The sequence below is a fragment of the Schistocerca serialis genome, chromosome 2, assembly GCF_023864345.2.
Source record: "Schistocerca serialis cubense isolate TAMUIC-IGC-003099 chromosome 2, iqSchSeri2.2, whole genome shotgun sequence".
Lineage (NCBI taxonomy): Eukaryota > Metazoa > Arthropoda > Insecta > Orthoptera > Acrididae > Schistocerca > Schistocerca serialis.
This window is the reverse complement of record NC_064639.1, coordinates 417878026-417903638: the sequence shown is the minus strand read 5'-3', so window position 1 is coordinate 417903638 and position 25613 is coordinate 417878026. Positions and strand designations below refer to the sequence as shown.

Sequence of the window (25613 nt, the reverse complement as noted above, 5' to 3'; positions counted from 1 at the left end):
TTTGCTAGCCATTTTCTTCCTAATGGTCCTAGATTTTTCAGGATCCCATCTACTCCTGCTGCTTTGCTTCCTTTGACCTATGCCAATGCTTCAGTGGTCACTTGGATCTCCGCGTCTTCTGTTCCTTCCGTGTTCACTTGCTTATTCTATGTTCTCATTATTATTATTTAGAAATTTCTTTCTATTCAGAAATTCTTAAACAGATTTTTGAGCTCAGTTTCATGTGTAAAGCTATCCGAGTGTGTGTCATTCTCGTACTGTGTTGGTGTAGGGTTGTAGCTCCAATTAATCTTCGTAGCAGATTCCAGTTCTTGCAGTTTGAATGAGTAAATTCGATGCTCTTCATCATTTCAATCCATCTGCCCCTGCATTCTTCATTCATTGTTTGAATCAATTCTTCCACAACCCCGTAGTTCTCGGTCTTCTGGTATTCTTCCAATAATGATTCACACTTTCTCGACCAGCATGGAAGCCTTGCGAGTTGGCCGCGCGGTTCGAGGCGCCATCGCTCGGTTCGAGACGCCATGTCACGGATTGCGTGGCCCCTCGCGCCAGAGGTTCGAATCCACCCTCGGGCATGGGTGTGTGTGTTGTTCTTAGCATAAGTTAGGTTAACTAGTGTGTGAGTCTAGAGAACGATGACCTCATCAGTTTGATCCCATAGGAATTCACACACACTTGAACACCAGCATGGAGTGTGTTCCATCTTAGCACTACTTGGAAGTCTTTTCAGTGCAGATTATATATCAGAGTAGTAAACCGCGGTGGTATGTTGCATTATGAGATATGTGCACATATTGCTAAATAAAATAATTGGTAAGCGGATCATGAGCGCACAGTAACCTCTGTTCATACGTTAAATGAGTGACATTTTGAATGATGGGATTAACTGAACAGTGTCACTGACTGCCACCGCTGCGAAATGCATGTCCGACTTCTCTGACTACAATGAGGACGTATATCAAAATAATTGTCAATAAATCCTTATGGAAAGGTGGCCTGCATTACATCCTAGTAGTAAAAGTATTATATACATGTACTAACGCAAATACACCAATACAGCACGGACACTGGATACCGACTACGTTTCATTCATGAACTGGCAAACAGCTTCACTTGATTTGTTGTACAGGTCGAAAGGAAACAATTATTTAGTTTCACTACATCAATAATTGAGTGGTCTGTCTTGTCAGCACGTCAGTAGACACGTAGAATGGTTCAAGAACTTACATTTCGTTTGCTACACAGAACGCATAAACACAAGAATTCTATAAATAGACTTAGTGTATCTGAATCATTTAACGGTCTGATTGTAAGCCAGCATGACGGTGGCTCACACACCTTCTATCGAAATAGTGGAATGTTAACGTTGTATGATATATAATCTATCTATTGAGAATACAGGGTTGCTTAATTACATTTCCCTGTTTGCAAGACACGATGTGCATACAGTGTTAGTAGAAGTAATACTGTACTTATAGATCTTCGTATGCATACAAATATGATTCAGATGTAGCGTAGTGTGTTGCCCTCAGTGACATCACTGCCTGGCTCGTTGTTGTGAATTTCACTATGAACAAATTTACTACGTATTTTGAGATATTGTCTTCTTGCACGAGTACATGTCAATGAAGCGAAGTGCATTTTCATTTAAAAACGTGGCGGACAGAAATAGAACTAATCATATACATTTCTTATGGAAATTTTTTAAATAATTTAAGGGATATGGGATGGAAATGCCGTTTGTAAGTTAATAATGTTACCAAATATCTTTTGGTACTAGACTGCTAAGCTGAAACATAAGTTAAGCTTACTGTTTCGATGAGTGTAATGATTAAATACTGTTGTCTACGTTACATAGCACTCTTTATCTTGAGATAAATACACATTCCACACTTCATGCTTTCTTACGCTAGTTTCACAAGTTAGTAATATTTCTTGAAAGGAATTCATTTTTGTCTTTACCTGCGAGATTGGTTTCCAATCACCTTTGCTGCAATTCCGACCGTCCGTACTTTAGCACATGCAAAACTGTTTAAGCATCCTCTGGGATATACAGAGTGTCTTACAATTCCTATTACAGGCTTCTATGGGCTATAGAGGGAACTTTGTACATAATGTTTTGATAAGGAACACACATCCGGGGATATACCGTTTGAATATGAAATAAGATTGAAGATTGGCTCATTTTCAAATCTCCCGCCACATGACACGCACACAAGGGAGACAATGAGCTCTGACCCATGCATTCTACAGAATCCAATGTCGTGGACAATGTTTCGAGTGCTCGTCGTAGGGTTATCTTCAACGCAGCGAAGGAGGTCCTCTTCAAATTCAAGAGTGCTGCTCGTCCGTGGATCATCACAACCAACAGTCCCTCTTGGGAACGTACCAATTTCACGTAGTGTATAGAAAATGGTACGTGACGCCAATTTTAGCACTGAATGAGAACGGCACCTCTTCTCAGCTTTTGTGTGCGTACCGTGAAACTGGAGATTTAAATGTAGTCCGATCTTCAGACGCATTTTATATCAAAACGGTACATTTTGGAACACCGATTCCTTATCAATATTTATCTGCTAAGTTCCCTCTACGACTTCCAGAAGCCTGTAACTGGAATTAAAGAACACCCCGCATAAACATTTAATCCATAGTCAACATATTTTCCAACAACACCACAAATCTCAGCAAACCAGAATACACGTGTGGACACGTTAATGTTATTTATTGTAACATAAATTGCAGCGTTGGTGACTGGAAATACACTGACGAGCCTAAACCCCACTGCCAATGTGAGACTGAACGCCGATCGGTGGAGCTCCAGGCACGCGACACGGAGAGGAATGTATATAAGCGGAGCAGAAGCGAAAGAGGAATTATCCTAGCATCGATACGGGTCGCAAATAAGAAAAGCCACTGATACAAGCGATTTGGACACAGGGCACATTGTTACGGACAGACGTCTGGCAACGAGCATCTCGGAAACGGTGCAGCTGTTGGTTAGTCTGCCTGCTGTTATCGCGAATAACTAAGGAAAGTGAAGGATGGCGAAACCACGCACATGTGGCACGTGACAGAACGTGGAGGTTGGAGACTTACCCGCTCTGTAAAGCAGAACACACGGCGATCTCTGGCAGGTAGGACCATGGGGTACAACACTGGTGCTAGATACAAGTGTTTAGCATCACTGAACAAGGGGCTCTGGAGCTAAACGACCTCCAAGTGTTCCCATGTTGACCTAACGTCATCGTCAATTAGGAATGAAGTGGGCACGGTATAATCGAGATTGCATGATAATGTGAGGAAGTAATGGAAAAGTGTAATTTTAAGATTTTCCTAATAAATTTGCTTTAAATATTCTAGTATTTTTTGTAACATAACACACAGTCAGTTCCAGAAGAAAATATACTCCATAATTTTAAATGTAACGTCCGCAGCGACATCCCTGGTAGTGGTCCCGAATCTGTAATCAATGAACTTTTGCACAGGGTATAGAAAAACTTTGTTTGAGTTGAATGTTTTGTTTTGTGGGTTGCAGTTTAAAATGACTGCAAAATATCTGAAGCGTTACCGGGCAGTGTTCCTAGTGAACCATCCAAAGGGACCAAAGCTTTCATATGGAGCTGCTGCTAAAAGTCTTAGAAAGTCAAAGACATTCGTTGCGAAGTGGGTCAAACGATATTTAAAGCTTGGAAAAGTGGATGATTTACCCGAGGGAGGGGTAAGGTGCCAAGCAGTAATCGATAATGGCGGGGATTGGATTAACTATTAGGTAATTGTAATGTTAGTAATAACATGTATTTTCATATAAACATATTATAGTGTCTTTTATTTCATACAGATAACGGCGTACACTTTCCTGTGCAACTGACTGTGGGTTGCTACCCTGATAGCCCTCGTATTTTACGTAATATTTGTACGAGCAATATATTTTTATCGGCAAAAGAAATTAAAATTTACCTTATGAATTCACAACTGTATTTTAACAAAATAAAATTTATTTATTTCGGTACGTGTACATGTGAGGCACATATGTTCAAGAAGTGTAGAGACTCTCGATATAATATAAAGTTTCTTCTACTACTCCCCGTATTCTAATAATACAGCTACATCAAATGTGTGAGCAGCAACGTGCATGGGCGACGTATACTACAATAACTGTAGTCAAGGGCACAATCGGGTGGCCACACAGTTAGGCAGGGAACATCACGTCCAGGGGGTAGACGTCGGCAACGCGATTGAAGAACTCTGTGAACACCGAGCCCATGGCTTCCTCTGGCAGGTGTTTGTACGCCTCGAAGGCGTCCTTCCAGTTCTCGTTCAGGAACTTGTTCATCGTTTCACCTGAAAACAATCAAAAACAATCAAAGTTTAACACAGAAAAATGGAACACACACACACACACACACACACACACACACACACACACACACACAGACAGAGAGAGAGAGAGAGAGATATTTCGTGCTGAAATTATGTGTGTACATGATTTCTACTGCATCGATATAGAACTATCCTTCCATCTGTGCAGACGTCTAAAAGCTCCTATAATCTACAACGAGATTGTCCAGCGCATTAGATATTTGCCTGTTTATGCAGTGAATGCATTAGATCCGCGTCTGTGTCGTCTCAGTGTGTAATGAACTAGCGTGCTACTGATTACATTGGACGAATAATTCAGTTTAGTTTCTCATGCTGCAGTTGAAAACAAATACGAAATAGAAGGAATTGTGATTTTGTCAGCTACGGATGTAAGCAGATGCAAAACGCTACACTAATATTACTAAGAGCGTCGAAAGAGCGATCGAGGGCAGCCAGTGCAAGAAGAATTGTTTCAGTTTCTAGTGGAAAACCTACGAGAGCCAGAGGGAGGTGCCACAGCGGTTATAATCTTGTTTAGCAGAAGCGATGATCTAAAGTACAGACACGCATCCAGTTAAGAGGCTCCGGAACGCCCTATACTTGCAATGTTAAAATAACGCTTATAAATTACATCTTTCCTCACAAAGTATTTGAGGTAGGAAGTTGAACTTTTTACAGATTATTTATTGGAATATGGGCTACAACTTAACACAGGGATTTTACAAAATTTTAGTTCAGTTATTAAAGATTATTTTTTTTTCAATTGTAATGAAAATTCACAACATTTTTTTGCAATTTTTTATTTATATATTCAAAAATATACAGTTTTTTGGAAAAAGGCTGTGTTAAATTATGCAGAAGGTACTGTGTAACATTTACTGAAAGTTTGAAACAAATATGTTTGGAAGATCCTTAGAAAACATGTAATTAGTATGAGAAAATAAAAGTTTTGGGAATCGAGTGACAAAGATTGGATTAACTTTTTAGTGCATTCCAGGTCCATAGGATGGATTATCTTCATCCTCTGCAAACTCCTCCTCCAGCTTCATCTTGTTCCTCCTCCTGTTTACTCTTGCTTGTATTTCTAGACTCTTTACAGCCCTGTCAGCAGCCCGAAGGCGTTCCTTGTCTAAAGCAAGCATCGCTCGTACCATGTTAGAACCTATCTTCATTCCCATATTTCTAAATACCTTGCACCTTACAATGTTGCCATCATTGAAAGTCGCAACAGCATCATACACACCAAAGTGAAGTGTTTCTATTCCAACAAATACAGTCTTGGGGATTCTCGACCATATAACACTATTTACACTTTCATTGGGGTTTTGAGTTTTTCCGTGAATACACTTTTTCAACAGTTCAGGTGCTGCTAAGACTCCCAAAATAGGTTTTATCACCTCCATTATTGCATGAGCAGACTATGCTTATGAGTGTACACTTCACCAGTTAGCAATCCTTTGTTATATTTACACCAACTGTCTTCTTCTTTGGGACACAAGCTATGTTGGGGATTTTCATCGGTTGAAGAAGTATGAAAAAAAAGAGCCCAAACAGCCTTCTTCATTTCGTCGACACTTTGTGTATTTTGCCTAATAGCCATTCCATAATAGTTCTGTATTTTGTCAATTACACTGTCAGTTAACCTTCCCTTCCCATCCAACCCTTTACCATCACTGAGTTCTTGTTTTTTGTACGAAGCTTTCAGTCGCCGAAGTCTTGTTCCCATTCGCTTCTGTACATGTCCAATACACTCAAATTTCTGCACTACAACATCATCACCATAGGGCTTCAGTCCTTGAACATGTTTGAAACTTTTAGAATCACCGTCACCAAGGTAATTAACATATCGCACTTTATCACACGCCTCAGAACGCTGGAATATACTGTCAACACCAGCCACTTCCATTCCTCCACTACTGCCACTATAGTTAGCTTTGCAATTATTTTCATGTGTACCTTTATATTTTTGTGGACATCTACAATACTTTGATATTACTGCTACACTTAAAATTTTCCCTGTATACATACTGGTGGCAGATACTACACCATGAAGAGATGTGTGTCCCCGTTTATGCCAGGTACCATCGAACGCTGCAGTCAAATCTCTGTTACCATTATTTTCCATTACTGCCTCTTCCACAGCGTTCTTCATAGATTCTATACAGACATCTTCTACTTTAGACCCTATTAATTTATTATAGGTCGTAAACTTGGTTGGGGGATTTGGAAGATTCATGATGCCAAAGAAAATTGCACCTGCAGTAGCACCCTTACCAACTGAACGCAAGGAATAAACAAATCTAATGTTGTGTTCGTAGATTTTGCTACCATTTTCTTCAGTTTCAGTTACTGCAACACTGTTCCAAAAGGTGGTCATGTATGAACACTTATTACATTTGAGTTGTATTTCACTAGTATGTCCTACGTGCTTTATTATGGAGAGTTCCAGACCAACTTTACTACAATGAATACATCTTACACAGTTTGAAAAAATTCCTTTGAGAACCGACATATCAAATATTTCATTCACATCCGATTCGCCCATAAAACATTCATAGCTTCTTCTGTGACGTATTTTCTTTCACACTTTGACTGCTATGGGCAGGTGTACTTGAGAGGTTAGGTTCACTCACTTGGTTATCGTCTTTATTGTTTACAGTAATAACACATACCTTTGGCTTTCCAACATTTCTCGTTTTCTTAAAAGCCTTCAGAGGATTTCTAATTACTTTTACTCATTATTATACTTCAACAAAACAGAGACTCAAGAAACAGTATTAATTATGAATATTTTCGAGATAACGACAGAGTAAATAAACATGAAACAATCGACAATCACACCAGCGATATATATTGAACCATCACAGGTTAGCCACAACACATACTTTATCTCACATCACTAAAATGTACCTGATGAACACGGATGTTAATAATTACACCATTTGACAGCATTTTAACAGCGCCACAGTGGGTCACGCCCATGTAGAACACATTTAAAAAAAAATTTAAAAATAGTTGTAGTCTTCGGAATTGAATAAATTATATATATATTAAAAGGTAATAGTCTGCAGATTCAGAAAACGCAAAAAAGTAAAAATTGAACTTTTCATGATTTTGAGCCTTTCCGGAGCCCCTTAAGGACAATTCTTGCAAGGACTATTACTTCAAAAAGGGTGCAGGCTATTCATTGCCTAATCTCTGTCCATTTAGAGATGGGTGTTAAGCCATAATGTTACATGCTTTACCCTTCTCTGTGACAAACATTTCAGTGGATGAAAGGAGGAACAAACTGAGAAAACTCTAAAAGTATGAAATGAAACGTCTGCTAATACTTAGTATAAGAAGAGTTATCATTTTGGTGTGCACCAAGATACACACAAATTCAGATAAGACTGGTGGGATATTCAAATGCAATCATTGAAAGTCTTGTAATAAATTCATCAGAGCCTAGCATCAGCGTTGAAAAAGTGAAATAGACGTTCAAATCCAATATCTCTACTGTAAATATTCACCGGTCTGGAAACTGGTTGCAGGTAATCACCCGCCTAGAGGCATAGCGCCGTATAAATATTATTATGTTAACAGATAATAATAATTTTCTACAGTTTTTCTTCTGCATGTACGTGAATATTGATTTTCTGCTATCAGCTGCGGGAAGAATATTTGTTCAGTCAGAGTTCTTCTACGTCTACAGCTGCTTCCACTGTCTGGCAATCAGTGTGACGTGTGTGGCTAGAAGTACAATTACTTCTACAATACATTAACATTTGTTCAGTTCCCTACTGGGAATGCATCTGACACCTCTACATGGTCAACTTCCGAGCCGAGGTACGTAGTCGACATTCGACGTGCCCACCACCTCACGACACTTTTCGGAACGAGTAGTGAGTATCAGCTCAGCCCATCCCACCCCTGCCACTGAGCGGGAGAGGTACTTGAATGAAGCCTAGTTTACACGACACTAGGTTGCCGTCAACTGAACTACCGGCCACTGCGCATGCGCGCCGCGCATTTGCCCAACTCGTTGGTGAAACTAAACGTTTTCAGCGTGTTCCAACTTTGGCGATACTAGTTGCATGAGTTTGAGGTTACGTGTGTTCGTAGTGTGTGGAGAAACTGAAATATGAAGTGGGGAATGGAGAACAATGTTCGCTTTTTGGATATCTATGCTTTGCACAGGTGTTTGTGGGATTTCAGAGATGGTGATTACAAAAATAAGCAACATATTGCTGCTCCTGAGACCTTCATGTGCGATCAGAACATACATGGTTTACAATATCTGACCTGCAGGGCAAAATTTTATTGAATTAGGAGCACATGTACTACTGAATTGAGAAAAATGCAAGTAAGTAAGATTCTAGCTGTGGAAATGCTCTCGTCTACAAGACTAAAATCCGATCGTTATAGTTGGCCGACTATTTTTTAAGGAGTATTGTTGACAGAAGGGAAGGATACACAAATCAAGAAGCTGCATTCTTTATTCAACATTGATCTATTTAAAACGTCGCAGCAGTGCTCCCCATTCACAAATGTTTGAATTCTGAAATATTGTCACTGTACATATCTACCTTCAAGACAGTAGTTTGCAAACCGTTCTCTTCTTAACGTGGTCTGCTTCGAATAATTGTTGCTGTAAATCTTAAAAATTCTTACCGTTAATGTTAATAATCATTGGTGTTAACGAAAAACTGTCATCACAAACTAAAACCGCATCTTTCAGCATGACGAGTGTTCTCTATTGTAATGCACGGATTGTGATGCGTAATTTCAGTTCTGGCGACAGTGCCTCATCCATTACAATATCTTTTCCTTATTGCGTAATTAACTCTATTTAGAAGAAACGTGAACACTTCTGGTGACATTCTAAGATAATTAAAAGAACTTCTTGGGTCATCCATTACAAATTATTTCAAGGCTGCTGAACAACTGAGTTGAAATCATTTCTTCATCCAGTCACGAATCGAAATACGTTTCTTATTTTTTTCTTATGCCACGATGAAACGCAAAAAGCTTGAACTCCATCACAATTCGTGTGACATGCAGCTGCCAAAACTTTCATACAAGACTCCGGCACCCACAAAACGACGAAACTGGAATGTATGCTTGTTCCGCTGTGTCTACTGTCATATATGAAACCATTTGTGGCGCAACCCAACGTCATCGTGTAAACTAGACTTAAGCGAGCGCTACGCCTCCCATCTTTCCTTTCTTTGTTTTCTCCTTTATTGCTCCTCTTTTGTTTCCTTTCTTCACAGGCCCCCAGTGTTTGTGGGCCTTGAGCCGCTACGGAAGTCTACCCCTATTGCGCGCAGCCGGCACAAAAAAAGTAATAAAACAAAGAAATTACTAACCTGACACAGCAGCTGCCATGGGTTCTAGTAAGAATGCGTAGATCTATCGTTAAGCTCTCTAGGTCGTATAAAAAGTCATAGAGCAGGTAAAGGATTACTTCAGTGACCACATAGTGATGTGTTTCGGAATTTTTTCCATCCTCATATGTGTACAATAAAAATACAACAAACACACTGTTATACAAAAATACATTACCTTTTAGACAGTAATAACTAAACAACATTCAACATAAGTACAAACAATCCATTCCTACCTACCCAAGTGCAAAGGTAGCACAAGAACAAGAGCTTTACCAGATGTGTTCGTAACATGAGATCTCAGACTACTAAGCGATTTCCCATGAGACCAGGATAGGAAGACAAAATGGCCACTATGTGGCAGCAGGATAAACATATTGGCGCTGTGTCATATATACTATGACAATAAATTACATAAAATGACAAAACGAAAAGTAATACATCAGTGTGCTAAAATACACTTTATTCCCAAGCACACTGATGTATCACATTTCATTTTGTCATTTTATGCAATTTACTATCATAGACACAGGGCCACTATATTTATCCTGCTGATATATAGTGGTAATTTTGTCTTCCTATCCCGGTTTTAGGGAACCCGCTTAGTAGTCTGACCTCACGTTACGCACACAACTAGTGCTATCTTTGCTCCTTGGTAACTAGGAATGGACTGTTTCCACTTTTGTTCAAAATGTTCAGATGATTGTGAAATCTTATGGGCCTTAACTGCTAAGGTCTCAGTCCCTAAGCTTACTCACTACTTAACCTAAATTATTCTAGGGACAAACACACACACCCATGCCCGAGGGAGGACTCGGACCTCCGCCGGGACCAGCCACACAGTCCATGACTGCAGCGCCTAGATCGCTCGGCTAATCCCGCGCGGCTCCACTTTTGTTTAATGTTGTTTAGTTATTGTTATATAAAAAGGTTTATAATGTATTTTTGTATACGAATTTGTTTGTTATATTTCTATTTTAGATTTCTGAAGAAGGAAATAATTTCGAAACAAGAAGCCCAAGGACGATGGGTATGCCATATGAGATGCAAAATATTTCTTTTTACTAACCCACCAAAAGTATCTGGAATTAAAGCGATAAACAAAAGATTCTCAATGCACCTGAGTCAAACACTGGAACCAGCAACTCGTGGATGGACGCCTCCGAGAAGAGACGTAAACAAAAACGAAGCAATTTAGTGAGTGGTTACGTTATGTCACGGAGCAGCCAGCCAAACACGTGTGTGTGTAAACGAAGGATGCAAGTTGCGACCCAAAGTCTTGTCGACAACCAGGTCACAGACATCGATGGAGGAGGGAATCGATCGTGTTTTATTTTGGTCTTTTTTCTTTCTTTTCTTTTTCAAAACAAAGATTGCATTATTCGTCGTAGGAAACCAGGGACAACCACCCAGAGTCACGCTACTCCTTAATGGCCCGTCGTCAACGGGATCGTCAGAGACGGAGCACGAGCTGAAATTAGGCAAGGTTGGAGAAGGAAATCAGGTCTTCTCTTCCAAAGGAACCATCGTACTATTTGCCTTAAGCGATTTATAGAAATCGCAGAAAACCTAAATGTTTATGGCTGAACGCGGATTTGTACTGTCGTCCTCCACAATGCAAGTGAGTGTGCCAACCACCGCGCGACCTAGCTCGGTTTCCTTAACCAATGAGCTACCTCACTCGGTATATCAGTAACTAAGTATAAACAGATTGACGTTTGTACGAAATTATTAGATATTCCGCCGTTGCTGTAAGCTTATGTCAAAAATTAAAGTGTATTTGTACATTGCGATTGGCCCGTTTAGACACTAGACGTCATAGCTGCGGGTTTGGTCGACGTGACAGCAGAGTCAGGTGCTTGGACGGTGGTGCACCCAGCGACATCGCTGGGTACAGGAGAGCCACACAGTCGTTGGGTACACAACGTAATCGCGTCGAGTTCGCATAGCTGGAATTTGGAAACAAGAGTCTAAACATTTCTAACGCAGGACCGCAAATTCCCCACGCTGGCCTGGCCTACCTTCATACAACACATGTTAGGCACTTCACCTGGCCAGCACGTTCCCCAGGTGTCTGACCCAGTGAAATATCTGGTCATAGGTTGCAGAGACACAGACACGCTTCTACTCGCCAGACACTCCAAGTGAAAAGCTCTACCATAGCCTTGTGGCAATGTGTAATGACGTACTCGTATTTGTCATTCAACCTTAGTTCGGCTAAAGCTTCCGTCAGGCGCGCTCTAAAAAGGGACAAGATTAGACGCGTGCACTGCGTGACTAATCCAATTTAAAAAATGAATTTAAATTTTTGCCTTAACTCACTGAGGGCCGAATCTACACTAGCTTCAACCTGACCCTCTGCAGGAAGCCAGTAGGTGAGACAGCCTGTGTCTGTCTAGAGTGGGAAAATAGTCATAAGTGTTCTCACGGGCTATAATAATAGTCAGCGCGGCTAACGGAGAGTTTAAGTCCTGATGGCTTAGACTATTGCTGCTGTCAGAGGTAGCAGCTCTGTCTAGTAAAGTGTGCACCCTGTATAATCACTCCTAAATCACCTTCAAATTGAATAATTTATTCTTCTTCTCATACTGTATTCGCAAAATAAGTAAAATTTCGTTATTTGCTACCACTTATGGTGTGGCAATTTTAATGACATAATTGTTTTAACAAAATGTAATTCTTAAAAAGCATGCTGACTTTGCATCAAAGGTAATTCTTAACATATTCCAACCAGCTGTGAATCCGGAAGTAAAGAAGGTGACATGAAATTGGGTTGTAAATTTGACAGGAAAAGCACAAGAAAATTGATATGAACGAAACTATATGATTCCTGAGACTTTTCTAAGCCTCAAACGCCTGTGATGTATATGTGCAGACTGAAGGGACGAATGAAAATTTGTACCAAGGTGGAGATTCGGACCCAGGTTTCCTGCTCACAAGGGAGATGCGCTGACGACTGCGCCAATAGGGCACAGTGGCTCTGCGTCACAGTGTGAACTACCTTAACACGCCTCTACTCCTTAACCCAAATTCCTATTCACAACTCACACCACCTGGTATTTTCCCTAAACTCAAAAAGCGTTCCAGAGGGTCTGAAACTGTATTTCAGGCATGATTACCAGTTGTGTTCGATGCTAAGTAGCTATTCCATTACAGATGGAGGCCTCAGCAACGCTGTTGGATTTCTGGGGAAATACCATGTGGGATGAGGCGTGAACGGGATTTTGGACTGTAGTAGCCTGTGCAGTTGTGCAAAGCCGCTGTCCCAGGTTGGCATAATGGTTAGCGCATCTGCGTAGCGGTCACGAGACCCGGGTTCAAATCCGAAATTTGGTAAAAGTTTTCACTCGGCTCTTCATTTTGCATATAAACATCGGAAACTGATACCTTAAAAGTTCCAAAAGATTTCCCTAACAGCATTTGATTTCACTTAAAACACAAAATACAGTAAGGCAACAAAACAAGTAATTTAATGGCCAAATAAATCTCGTGTTGAGAAAAGTTTCCCGTTTGTACCTGAAGGTCGTGCTTCTGAAGACGTAGGGGCTGCGAAATTTCGTCCTTTAGTAATTTCTAGAACATTCCAGAACATTCAAGAGTATTCGAAGCATTTCACATCATTCCAGAATATTCCGCAACGATCCGGAATGTTCTTGAATTTTCGTTCATAGTCTGGAACATTTGGGAAGATTCCAGAGTACTCGGGAACGTCCTGGATCATCCGAGAACATTGTGGTACATTTCAGAATACTCACGAATGTCGTCAAATGCAAATGTTCTGGGACATTGTGGACCACTCGAAGCCTTTTTGATATGTTCTGGAATTCGCCACTGGCGGGGTACCCATTAGCAGGTATATATAAAGCAAGTTCCGTCGTGGTTTCGAACGTCAGTTTCTTATCAGTGATGAAGGTAGTGCAGTGCGTAAATAAAAACAAACAGAGAAGTGTGAGTAGTCTGATACAGTGACTGAATGTAATAAAAAAATAAAGTGTGAAAGGTGTGTACAGTGTGCTTAGTGTATTTCTTAATAAAAAGTTGATGTGATTTATATTTTAGAAAATGTCCAATAGTAAAGGATGAGGAGATCTTGCCAGTTCTGAAACAAAACAGCGAAAAGAAAAAGAACAGCGGAAAAACGAAACAGGCGAAGAGGGTGAAGCATGTTGGAGTTCTACGAACGAGAATGAGCAGCGTGAGAAGCAGAGAAACCGAAGAACAACGAAATGAACGAATTGAAAAATCAAGAATTGAGAAAAAATAATTGTTGTTGTTGTTGTTGTCTACAGTCCTGAGACTGGTTTGATGCAGCTCTCCATGCTACTCTACGCTGCCCAAGCTTCTTCATCTCCCAGTACCTACTGCAACCTACATCCTCCTGAATCTGCTTGGCGTATTCATCTCTTGGTCTCCCTCTACCATTTTTACCCTCCACGCTGGCCACAAGTACTAAATTGGTGATCCTTTGATGCCTCAGAATATGTCCTACCAACCTATCCCTTCTTCTAGTCAAGTTGTGCCACAAAATTCTCTTCTCCCCAATCCTATTCAGTACTTCCTCATTAGTTATGTGATCTAGCCATCTAATCTTCAGCATTCTACTGTAGCATCACATTTCGAAAGCTTCTATTTTCTTCTTGTCTAAACTATTTATCGTCCATGTTTCACTTCCATACATGGCTACACTCCATACAAATACTTTCAGAAACGACTTCCTGACGCTTAAATCTATACTCGGTGTTAACAAATTTCTCTTCTTGACAAACGCTTTCCTTTCCATTGCCAGTCTACATTTTATATCATCTCTACTTCGACCATCATCAGTTATTTTGCTCCCCAAATAGCAAAACTCCTTTACTACTTTAAGTGTCTCATTTCCTAATCTAATTCCCTCAGCATCACTCGACTTAATTCGACTACATTCCGTTATCCTTTTGTTGATGTTCATCTTATATCCTCCTTTCAAGGCACTATCCATTCCGTTCAACTTCTCTTCCAAGTCCTTTGCTGCCTATGATAGAATTACAGTGTCATCGGGGAACCTCAAAGTTTTTATTTCTTCTCCATGGATTTTAATACCTACTCCAAATTTTTCTTTTGTTTCCTTTACTGCTTGGTCAATATAAAGATTGAATAACATCGGGGAGAGGCTACAAACCTGTCTCACTCCCTTCCAAACCACTGCTTCCCTTTCATGCCCCTCGACTCTTATAACTGCCATTTGGTTTCTATACAAATTGTAAATAGCCTTTCGCTCCCTGTATTTTACCCCTGCCACCTTCAGAATTTGAAAGAGAATATTCCAGTCAACATTGTCAAAAGCTTTCTCTAAGTCTACAAATGCTAGATATGTAGCTTTGCCTTTTCTTAAGCTAGCATCTAAGATAAATCGTAGGGTGAGTATTGCCTCACGTGTTCCAATATTTCTACGGAATCCAAATTGATCTTCCCCGAGGTCGGCTTCTACTAGTTTTTCCATTCGTCTGTAAAGAATTCGCGTTAGTATTTTGCAGCCGTGACTTATTAAACTGATAGTTCAGTAATTTTCACATCTGTCAACACCTGCTTTCCTCGTGATTGGAATTATTATATTCTTCTTGAAGTCTGAGGGTATTTCGCCTGTCTCATACATCTTGTTCACCGGATGGTAGAGTTTTGTCAGGACAGGCTCTCCCAAGGCTGTCAGTAGTTCTAATGGAACGTTATCTACTCCCGGGGCCTTTTTGACTTAGGTTTTTTCAATGCTCTGTCAAACTCTTCACGCAGTATCATATCTCCCATTTCATCTTCATCTACATCCTCTTCCATTTCCATAATATTGTCCTCAAGTACATCGCCCCTGTATAGACCTTCTATATACTCCTTCCACCTTTCTGCTTTCCCTTCTTTGCTTAGAACTGGGTTTCCATCTGAGCTCTTGATATTCATACAAGTCGTTCTTTTCTTTCCAAAGGTCTCTTTATTTTTCCTGTAGGCATTATCTATCTTACCCCTCGTGAGAGAAGCCTCTACATCTTTACATTTGCCCTCTACCCATCCCTGCTTAGCCATTTTGGACTTCCTGTCGATCTCATTTTTGAGACATTTGTATTCCTATTTGTCTGCTTCATTTACTGCATTTTTATATTTTCTCCTTTTATCAATTAAATTCAATATTTCTTCTGTTACCCAAGGATTTCTAGTAGCCCTCGTCTTTTTACCTATTTGATCCTCTGCTGCCTTCACTTTTTCATCCCTCATAGCTACCCATTCTTCTTCTACTGTATTTCTTTCCCCAATTCCTGTCAATTGTTCCATTATGCTCTCCCTGAAACTCTGTACAACCTCTGGTTTAGTCAGTTTATCCAGGTCCCATCTCCTTAAATTCCCACCTTTTTGCAGTTTCTTCAGTTTTAATCTACAGTTCATAACTAACATATTGTGGTCAGAGTCCACATCTGCCCCTGGAAATGTCTTACAATTTAAAACCTGGTTCCTAAATCTCTGTCTTACCATTATATAATCTATCTGAAACCTGTCAGTAGCTCCACGCTTCTTGCGTGTATCCAGCCTTCTTTTATGATTCTAGAATCAAGTGTTAGCTATGATTAAGTTGTGCTCTGTGCAAAATTCTACCAGGCGGCTTTCTCTTTCATTCTCACCCCGAATACATATTCACCTACTACGTTTCCTTCACTCCCTTTTCCTACTACCAAATTCCAGTCACCCATGACTATTAAATTTTCGTCTCCCTTCACTATCTGAATAATTTGTTTTATTTCATCATACATTTCTTCAATTTCTTCGTCATCTGTAGAGCTAGTTGGCATATAAACTTGTACTACTGTGGTAGGCGTGGGCTTCGTGTCTATCTTGGCCACAATAATGCGTTCACTATGCTGTTTGTAGTAGCTTACTCGCACTCCTATTTTTTTTATTCATTATTAAACTTACTCCTGCATTACCCCCATTTGACTTTGTATTTATAACCCCGTATTCACCTGACCAGAAGTCTTTTTCCTTCTGCCACCGAACTTCACTAATTCCCACTATATCTAACTTTAACCTATCCATTTCCCTTTTTAAATTTTCTAACCTACTTCCCCGATTAAGGCATCTGACATTCCACGCTCCGATCCGTAGAACACCAGTTTTCTTTCTCCTGACAACGACGTCCTCTTGAGTAGTCCCCACCCGGAGATCCGAATGGAAGACTATTTTACCTCCGGAATATTTTACCCAAGAAGACACCATCATCATTAACCATACAGTAAAACTGCATCCCCTTGGGAAAAATTACGGCTGTAGTTTCCCCTTGGTTTCAACCGTTCGCAGTACCAGCACAGTAAGGCCGTTTTGGTCAGTATTGCAAGGCCAGATCAGTCAATCAGACTGTTGCCCCTGCAACTACTGAAAATGCTGCTGCCCCTCTTCAGGAACCACACGTTTGTCTGGCCTCTCAACAGATACCCCTCCGTTGGGGTTGCACCTACGGTACGGCTATCTGTATCGCTGAGGCACGCAAGCCTCCCCACCAACGGCAAGGTCCGTGGTTCATGGGAGTGGGGGGGGGGGGGGGGGGGACAGAATAGTACAGTGAGTGTATAAAAACCAAAAGTGAAGTGTGAGTAGTCAAAGTAATATAGTGACTGAATATAAATCGAAAAAAGTGCGAGAAGTGTATAAAGTGTATCTAGTGTATTTGTTGATAAAAAAAGTGTGAGTAGTTAAACCTGCTGAAAAAAACTGTTATAAACGAACTCATTGACCAAATTTATCCAAACATTGTTCGCAACTACACCAATCCGGACTGATTATCTGAAAGAGGAATTTTGGCAACTAAAAATAATATTCTCGACGATATCATCTTGAATATTTAAAAAAAGAATCGTGATGAAAAGAGATCGATCGACACGATGGTAAACGTTGAAGAAAGCGTGAACTTCCCTTCAGAATTTCTTAACTCTTTGCAAGTACCAGGAATGCCATTACACAGCTTTCGATTTAGAACTGGATCTCCGATCACACTACTCATAAATCTCAACTCACCAAAACTATGTAATGGAACAAGGATGATCCTCAAACAGCTATCGAATAACATTATCGAAGCCGAACTTATGACTGAAAAGTACATAGGACACACACGGTTTATCCCCAGAATACCACTGATCTCTACTGAACGGCTATTCCAATCTGAAAGACTACAATTTCCAGTCGAATTAGCCTACAGTTTTACAATTAACAAAGCCCAAGGACAAACTTTAAAATACTGCGGCATCAATCTCAAAGACTCCTGCTTCTCTCACGATCAGCTATACGTAGCTTGCTCTTGAGTAGGAAATTCGAAGAATTTGTACATATATACCCCGGAAAACAAAATGAAAAATGTTGTTTATAAACAATTATTATAAATAGTTATAATATGTTCTCAATAAAAAAATTTCAGGTCCTATACTTTACCAAGTATTGTTAACCGAATATGTTTTCAATAAAAAAAATTTCCCCTTGTACTTTAAAGTTTATTCTTTTCTTTCGACTACCACACAATCTCTTATCAGTTCCCTGAGAAAAGCCGGTGCGCGAGCTAGTGTTCATCAGAATAGAAATGTAGCGTGTTCCGTGCCTATGTGCCGACTAGTCTATACCACAGAGTCTCCTCTTTTCCTTGTGAAAGAAGTATTTCACTACTGCCGCCTAGAGAAAGGCATGCCGTGTGCACATGGTGGCAATATTCACACGCACATACCGAGCTTCTCGTCTCCATTGAAGAGGTTGTCGAAGTGCACCGTCCCGCTCTCTGCCCGGATGATCCACTTGAATGGGTCGGCGTGCAGGTACTCCTTGCCGTCTCGTTGTACGCGGCTTATTGGCACGTCAGCAATTGTGCGCACCTCGTCTGCAAAACACAGTAGTCACAAGTTTACAACAGACGCAGCTATACGAGAAAACAGTCTCCACACTAGCCTGTTACTTGCTTCATAATTATCCAAAGCGATGACAAGTACTGTGTGCTCAGATCACAAACGTTTATTACGGGTTCTTTGTAAGTGGCTTAAACTTTTTTCTTAGTTTGCAATAGTCGTTATTAGCCTCCCCCAGAAACTATTCTGCAATATGACAGATGTTCACACATGGCTCTGAGCACTATGGGACTCAACTGCTGTGGTCATTAGTCCCCTAGAACTTAGAACTAGTTAAACCTAACTAACCTAAGGACATCACAAACATCCATGCCCGAGGCAGGATTCGAACCTGCGACCGTAGCGGTCTTGCTGTTCCAGACTGCAGCGCCTTTAACCGCACGGCCACTTCGGCCGGCTATGACAGATGTTCGAATAGTAAGTGACGCCCAGTAGTAGGGCACTGAATAACAGGGTATCAACGATTCAAAGTTCGACAAACCAACGGATTGAAGGAAATGGCTTCCCTAAACGGAAGAAAATATTTTATCGGGATAGGAGCCGATCATGGATCATATTAAAGTATCTCTTTTCCGATCAATCCACTGATATTGTCATCAAAATTGTTTTCATTCAGATGTGAACATGTCTCCCATCTAGCGTATTAACAGAGTATACGGTTTGTCAGAATGTCTACACGTTGTAATGAGCAACTGCGTTAGAGACGCCTGCCTAGCAACGTCTGGCATCCTGTTTAACCCTGATGACGGTGGTGACACGCTGTGGTACAGACACCGTCAGACACAGAAACAGTTCGGGAACTGTTTATTTATATATTTGCGGCCATTTATTATTGGCACATTTGCTCTGCCACTTCGTGACTAAGGCATGTTACCGTTTTCACAATATTTAAATGTACATGTACTTCAAATGAATCTAATTAGATTTCTTAGTGCTTCAACAAAGTTACGGTTTTATACAATTGTAAATTTAAAAAGGAATTAGGAAAAGTAAATGCTTACAATAAAAATTTTTATATATTAAGAATACAGGGAAAAGTTTAGATTTGTAGATTGCCAAAGACGAAGCTGTTGAGCAGGAAATGCGTGATGAAAATATTGTGCCTCTCGTTCCTGAGCAGTCACCGCCCGAGCTACCACAATTACTCGCTGTGTTCTATACGACTGTTTTCGTATGCGCCTCATAAACAGCCTCATGGCCATGGATTTTTTTTTTCAGGCCACACTAACTTGACTTCAGAGTGGTAGCATGTCCTCTTGCATTGTTGAAAGTGCAGGAGCCCGTAATGGCCATAAAAAAAAGAAAATGAATGCATATTACCAGTTAGTAAGTTCCTGTAGTAGTCGTAGGTAAAAAGCCCGATCGCAGACATAACAAACCACGCAAACACCCCCTAACTGGCAATATCCAAAGCTTTTCGGTTCCCTTGCTTACAGTCGTTCTTATCTCGAAACAATTAAAATTACGCGCCCGGATTGTTTAGTGTGGCTGAGTACCATCGCAGCGTTTTTAGCTTTCTAGCTGATTCCGCAAGAGCAGTCTGGGTCATACAGAATCCCTGTGAAGGTCTTGTGGATGGATTGCCGAAGTTTACAAAGATCGTGTCCTCGCTGTTAAACGAAAGTGCGATAATGTGGCTTCAGTATTGTATATTCGTGTTATTTCTTTCTAAAACTTGCATTGTAATTATAGCAAGTGCACAGAAAGGGATTGATTGGACAGGCAATATATGTGCATGGTCTTATATTGCCGGGCCAACAATAGGCGACCTCTTGCACATTTTCGCAATACGAGCTCACTGTTTCTGAGTCTAGTCACGCAGAATCGGTCCGTAAACACACTGGGTACGGAAGTGCTAAGGAATGAAGAGGTAGACTTGAAGTCCTCTGAGGGCATGCATACTGTTATAACGAACAGATCAGTAAGTACTTTAGTTGGATAGGAGTAGACATCTCTGAAAAGGGCGATCACAGAAGTTGGAAAGAGAAATGTAGGACAAAGAAGTTAACTGCGCAGAAACCAAGGGTAACAGGAGAAATACTTCAAAAGATCGACGAAAGAAGGAAGTGCAAAAATGTTCAGGGAAATTCAGGGACACAGACATACAAGTCACTTAGTAATGAAATAAATAGTAAGTATAGACGCTAAGGCGAAATGGCTGCATGATAAATGTGACGACATCGAAAAGAAATGTTTGTCAAAAGGGTGACTCAGTATACAGGAAAGTCAAAACAACCTTCGGTGAACTTAAAAGCAAGGAGGAGAACATTAAGTGTGCAACTGGAAATCAACTGTTAAATACAGAGGGGAGAGAGTACAGCTGCAAAAAGTAGACCAAAGGCCTCTGAGGGGTCGGGGATTTGTCTGATAACGTAATAGAAGAAGAAACAGGAGTCGACAGGGATAAGATATGGGATCCAGATTTAGAATCAGAATTTAAAAGAGCTTTGAACGAATTAAGACCAAATAAGACAAAAGGAATGGATAACATTCCATTGAATTCCGGTTGATAATGGAAGCAACACTGAAGAAAAATCAAAACACGTTTATAAGATACGTCGAGATGGAAAATGTAGAATGGTCGAAGGTGTTCGAAAGTCTAAGAAAAATAGGGTAAGGCATGGGGAAAGATGGGTAATATGCAATATGTACAAGAAACAAAAAGGAACGGTAAGACTGGAAGAACAAGAACAGGGTACCCGGATTAAAAATAGTGTAAGACAGGGATGCAATCTGTCACCCCTACTGTTCAATCTATATATCGAAAAATATTGTCTCAAATAAAAGAAAGTTTAAACAGCCTGATTAAAATTCAGTGTGAAATTGACGATGAAATTGGTATCCTCAGCGAAAGTGAAGAAGAATTACAGGAACTGTTCACTGGAACGAACTGTTGATGAGCACGGAATATGGATTGAGAATAAATCGAAGAAAGACGAAAGTAATGAGATTTAGCAGAAATGAGAACAGCGAGAACCTTAACATCCAAACTGATGATCACTAATTAGATGAAGTTAAGGAATTCTGCTACCTAGGAAGCAAAAGAACGAGTGATGGACAGAGCAAGGAGGACATCAAAAGCAGACTACCACTGGCAAAAAGGGCATTTCTGGCCAAGAGAAGTCTACTAGTATTAAACATAGCCCTTCATTTGATGAAGAAATTTCTGAGAATGAACGTTTGGAGCACAGAATTGTTTCCATGTGAAACATGGACTACTGGAAAACCGGAACACAAAAGACTCGAAGATTAGAGATGTGGTGCTACAGAAAAATGTTGAAGATTAAGTCGATTGATAAGGTAAGAAAAGAGACGAGGAAAAAGAAAGTGGGAAACTCTGATAAGAAAAGGGACAAGGTGGTAGGAAATGTATTAAGACGTCAGAGGATAGCCTCCATGTCACTAGACCGAGCTGTAAAGGATAAAAACTGCAGGGAAAGACAGAGACCGGGATACATCCATCAAATAATTGCGGATGCAGGTTGCAAGTGATGCGCTGAGATTGGAGGGTTGACACAGGAGAGGAAATCGTGGGGGTCGCATCAAATCAGTCAGAAGACTGATGAGTCAAAACCAGCGTTGGGACTGAATTAGCCACAGTCCTATTTTGATAATGTTAAGTATCATGGAATATACAGGGCTTGTAACTACAGTAATGTTATGCCCTTAGTTTGCCGTGCCCACTAGTAGAACAATGTCTGCTGAAATCTATAAAGTGTAATTGTGTACTTTAGGTACCAAAATATACGCAAGTGCGTTCGAAATTTGTAGAACATCATTTAGCACTCCCTTCTCCAGTGCAGTGTAGTGAAATTGCAGGTGATGTACGGTGAGGCGTGCTATGAGGCTGAAATGAGATGGAATGCAGAGGTGAGTAACTCTGACAAACCCATCCTTCCGACAATGTGTACATCCGCGCAGTTTATCTACGAGGGTTGCAGCTTTAATTGTTGTGACTATTTATTTGCAACTAATACAAATAGATATCTGTTTCAAAGTTTTACGATCTTTCTGAGAAGTAACCTGTAATTTGTCTAACGCGTTGCCAGCGATGTAGAGGTCGTGATAGCCTTATTAGCGCCAGTTGTGTTGGCAGTTCGGCTGGAGGTGTCTATTGCCCGATGAATTTCCATAACAGTTCTGAAGCGAATGTTATGGAGGGCTTCCTTCAATTTAGCAATAAAGTTCAAATCACAACGACTAAAGTACGTGGAGTGTGATAAGTGGCACAGCATTTTCCAGGTAAACCGATCGAATAAATCAGTCACAACTTGCGCCATAAGCGCCCGAGCGTTGTCCTGCAAAATGAGGAGCGGGTCCTGCAGAAAGTGTACGCGTCTCTTTCTCTGAGCTGGTGGCAGGCCGTGTGCCAAACATGAACAGCTTCGAGAAAGGAACGGTGAAAATTTTTGCAGGACTCGCCCATCAATTTGCAGCACAATGATCTGGCACAGATGGGGCAAATTGTGACTGGTTTGCTCGATCGATGAGGTTGGTAAGTGGTGCTGAACCTCTCATCACACTCCCTGGCTACGTGCAATGCTGGTTACAACACTGAAGGACAGTAGAACATAGAAACATGTACCTGTTTAGTGTAAGTTTTAAAGAAATAGTTGCCGCTAATGAAGTTCAGACCCGCGTACAAGGCACCCCTCATGAGATTTAGGAACGCCATACAACAGCCAAAAACAATTCCATATCATAACAGCAAGGATTTGAAACGGCCTATCAAGCGCATTTGTAGGCGAGAAGGGCACTTATACTCTGTTGTCAAGTAGAATGGTGGTTTTCGGCGTACTCATATCTTTACACGAGCGTGCAACAGCTTGTAACTAGAATCATTAGTCCGATCGATCTTTTCGTACTTCGAGTAACCACTGACAATGATTTGGTAACTTTGCTAATGAGTGTCGATGTGTTTGTGACACGCAGCGACTAAAAGCCCCAGTTAAGACGCGAAGGGGGAAGGCTTCTGTCTCCGTTACCGAGAAAGTGGTTTCGGATGTTAACGTTATTCACCAGTTCTTGTGTGTGGTGTCGACTTGGCAAGTACTGTGCCCTGTCAGTTCACTGTTAAAATACACGGCAGCTGACGGTAATTGTTGCCATCGCACGTAGCTGCTACGCAACTAATTCTGAGGGGGGCGAAATACCCAGATTTGAAGACCACATGGTAGACACTTGACATAACGCGTGACCCTCAAACGTCCGGCACATTCGATCGGAAGGCGATCCGCTCTCATATGGCAGGTGTTCCCCTTATCGCTCTCGAATGCCAGGCTAGTGGCCAACGACGCATCTGCACCTTTCTAGTCTAGTGACTCGCCAAACTAGTTCATTCTGCATGACATATTCTCCAAGACACCAGGTATCTCTGACTCAATTACTGACTTGTTTATGATATTCCAACAAGTAGAATTAGTATTTTGCTTTCGATCTTTTTCAGTAAATACTAGTAACCCGCCACAAATAAATCTTTGTAGAATCAATCTCCCATGTGTGAAACGTCATATTTCCCGAACTACAGTATGTGATCAAAAGTATCCGGACACCCCCAACAGTAGGTGCAGTGTGCCACCACCTATTGCCAGGTACTCTATATTAGCGATCTCAGTAGTCATTAGACATCGTGAGAGAGCAGAATGGGGCGCTCCGCGGAACTCACGGACTTCGAACGTGTTCAGGTGATTGGGTGTCACTTGCGTCATACGACTCTACGCGAGATTTCCACACTCGTAAACATCTCTAGGTCCACTTTTTCCGATGTGATAGTGATGTGGGAACGTGAAGGGACACGTGTGGCACAAAGGTGTACAGGCCGACCTCGTCTGTTGACTGACAGAGACCGCCGACAGTTGAAGAAGGTCGCTATGTGTAGTAGGCAGACATCTACCCAGACCATCACACAGGAATTCCAAACTGCATCAGGATCCACTGCACGTACTACCCCAGTCAATCTGGAGATGAGAAAACTTGGTTTTCATGGTCGAGCGGCTGCTCATAAGCCACACATCAAGCCGGTAAGTAAGGAGCATAAACATTGGACGATTGAACAGTGGAAAAACGTTGTGGGGAGTGACGAATCACGGCACACAGTGTGGGTATGGCGAATGCCCGGTGAACGTCGTCTGCCAGCGGTGTAGCGCCAACAGTAAAATTTGGAGGCAGTGTGGTCGTGTTTTTCATGGAGAGGATTGCACCCCTCGTTGTATTGCGTGGCAGTATCACAGCACAGGCCTACGTTGATGTTATAAGCTCCTTCTTGCTTCCCACTTTTGAAGAGCAATTCGGTAATGGCGATTGCATATTTCAACACGATCGAGCACCTGTTCATAATGCACAACGTGTAGCGGAGTGGTTGCACGACAACATCTCTGTAATGGACTGACCTGCACAGAGTCCTGATCTGAATCCTACAGAACACCTTTGGAATGTTTTGGAACGTCGACTTCGTGCCAGGCCTCACCAGCCGACATGGATACCTCACTTCACTCCGTGAAGGATGGGCTGCCACTCCCCAAGAAACCTAACAGCAGCTGTTGGGTGAACGTATGCCTGCGAGAGGGGAAGCTGTCATCAAGGCTAAGGGTGGGCCAACACCATTTTGAATTCCAGCGTTACCGATGGAGGGCTCCACGACCTCTTAAGTCCTTTTCAGCCAGGTGTCCGGATACTTTTGATCAGAAAGTGTACGTTTCGTACACTGATATAATTTTTTAGTTACATTCAAAGGTATATGTGGATACAGTCTGCAGAATATGGCGCAAATAAAGTTAGTAGTAAAGAATTAATAGATCAAAACGCCGTTCCTGATGCTGATGTTTTCCTGCATGAACAGCGAAAATATAGTAAGCTACAGACTTTCTACCTTTGTGATAGGTGTCAGAGAGAAAAAGTTTCGAAAAGGTTTCAAATTATGTGTGAAGTCTGTGGGAAGTCACTAAATTCTCTCAATTTCAAATACTGGATAAATGCGGTCTGT

The 25613-nt window shown here is 41.1% G+C and overlaps 1 protein-coding gene across 1 annotated transcript in view; it reads right to left on the bottom strand.

Annotated features, from left to right (window-relative positions):
- Nucleotides 1-3980: 3980 nt before the first annotated feature.
- Nucleotides 3981-25613, bottom strand: part of LOC126457268 (protein takeout-like) — a 119327-nt gene continuing 97694 nt past the window's right edge. Inside the window, exons 6-7 of the mRNA XM_050093432.1 lie at nucleotides 18457-18606; nucleotides 3981-4344 (exon numbers count right to left, since the gene is read on the bottom strand). Of these exons, the coding sequence (XP_049949389.1) occupies nucleotides 4193-4344; nucleotides 18457-18606 (302 nt within the window). The 3' untranslated portion in view covers nucleotides 3981-4192. The remainder of the gene's footprint in view (nucleotides 4345-18456; nucleotides 18607-25613) is intronic.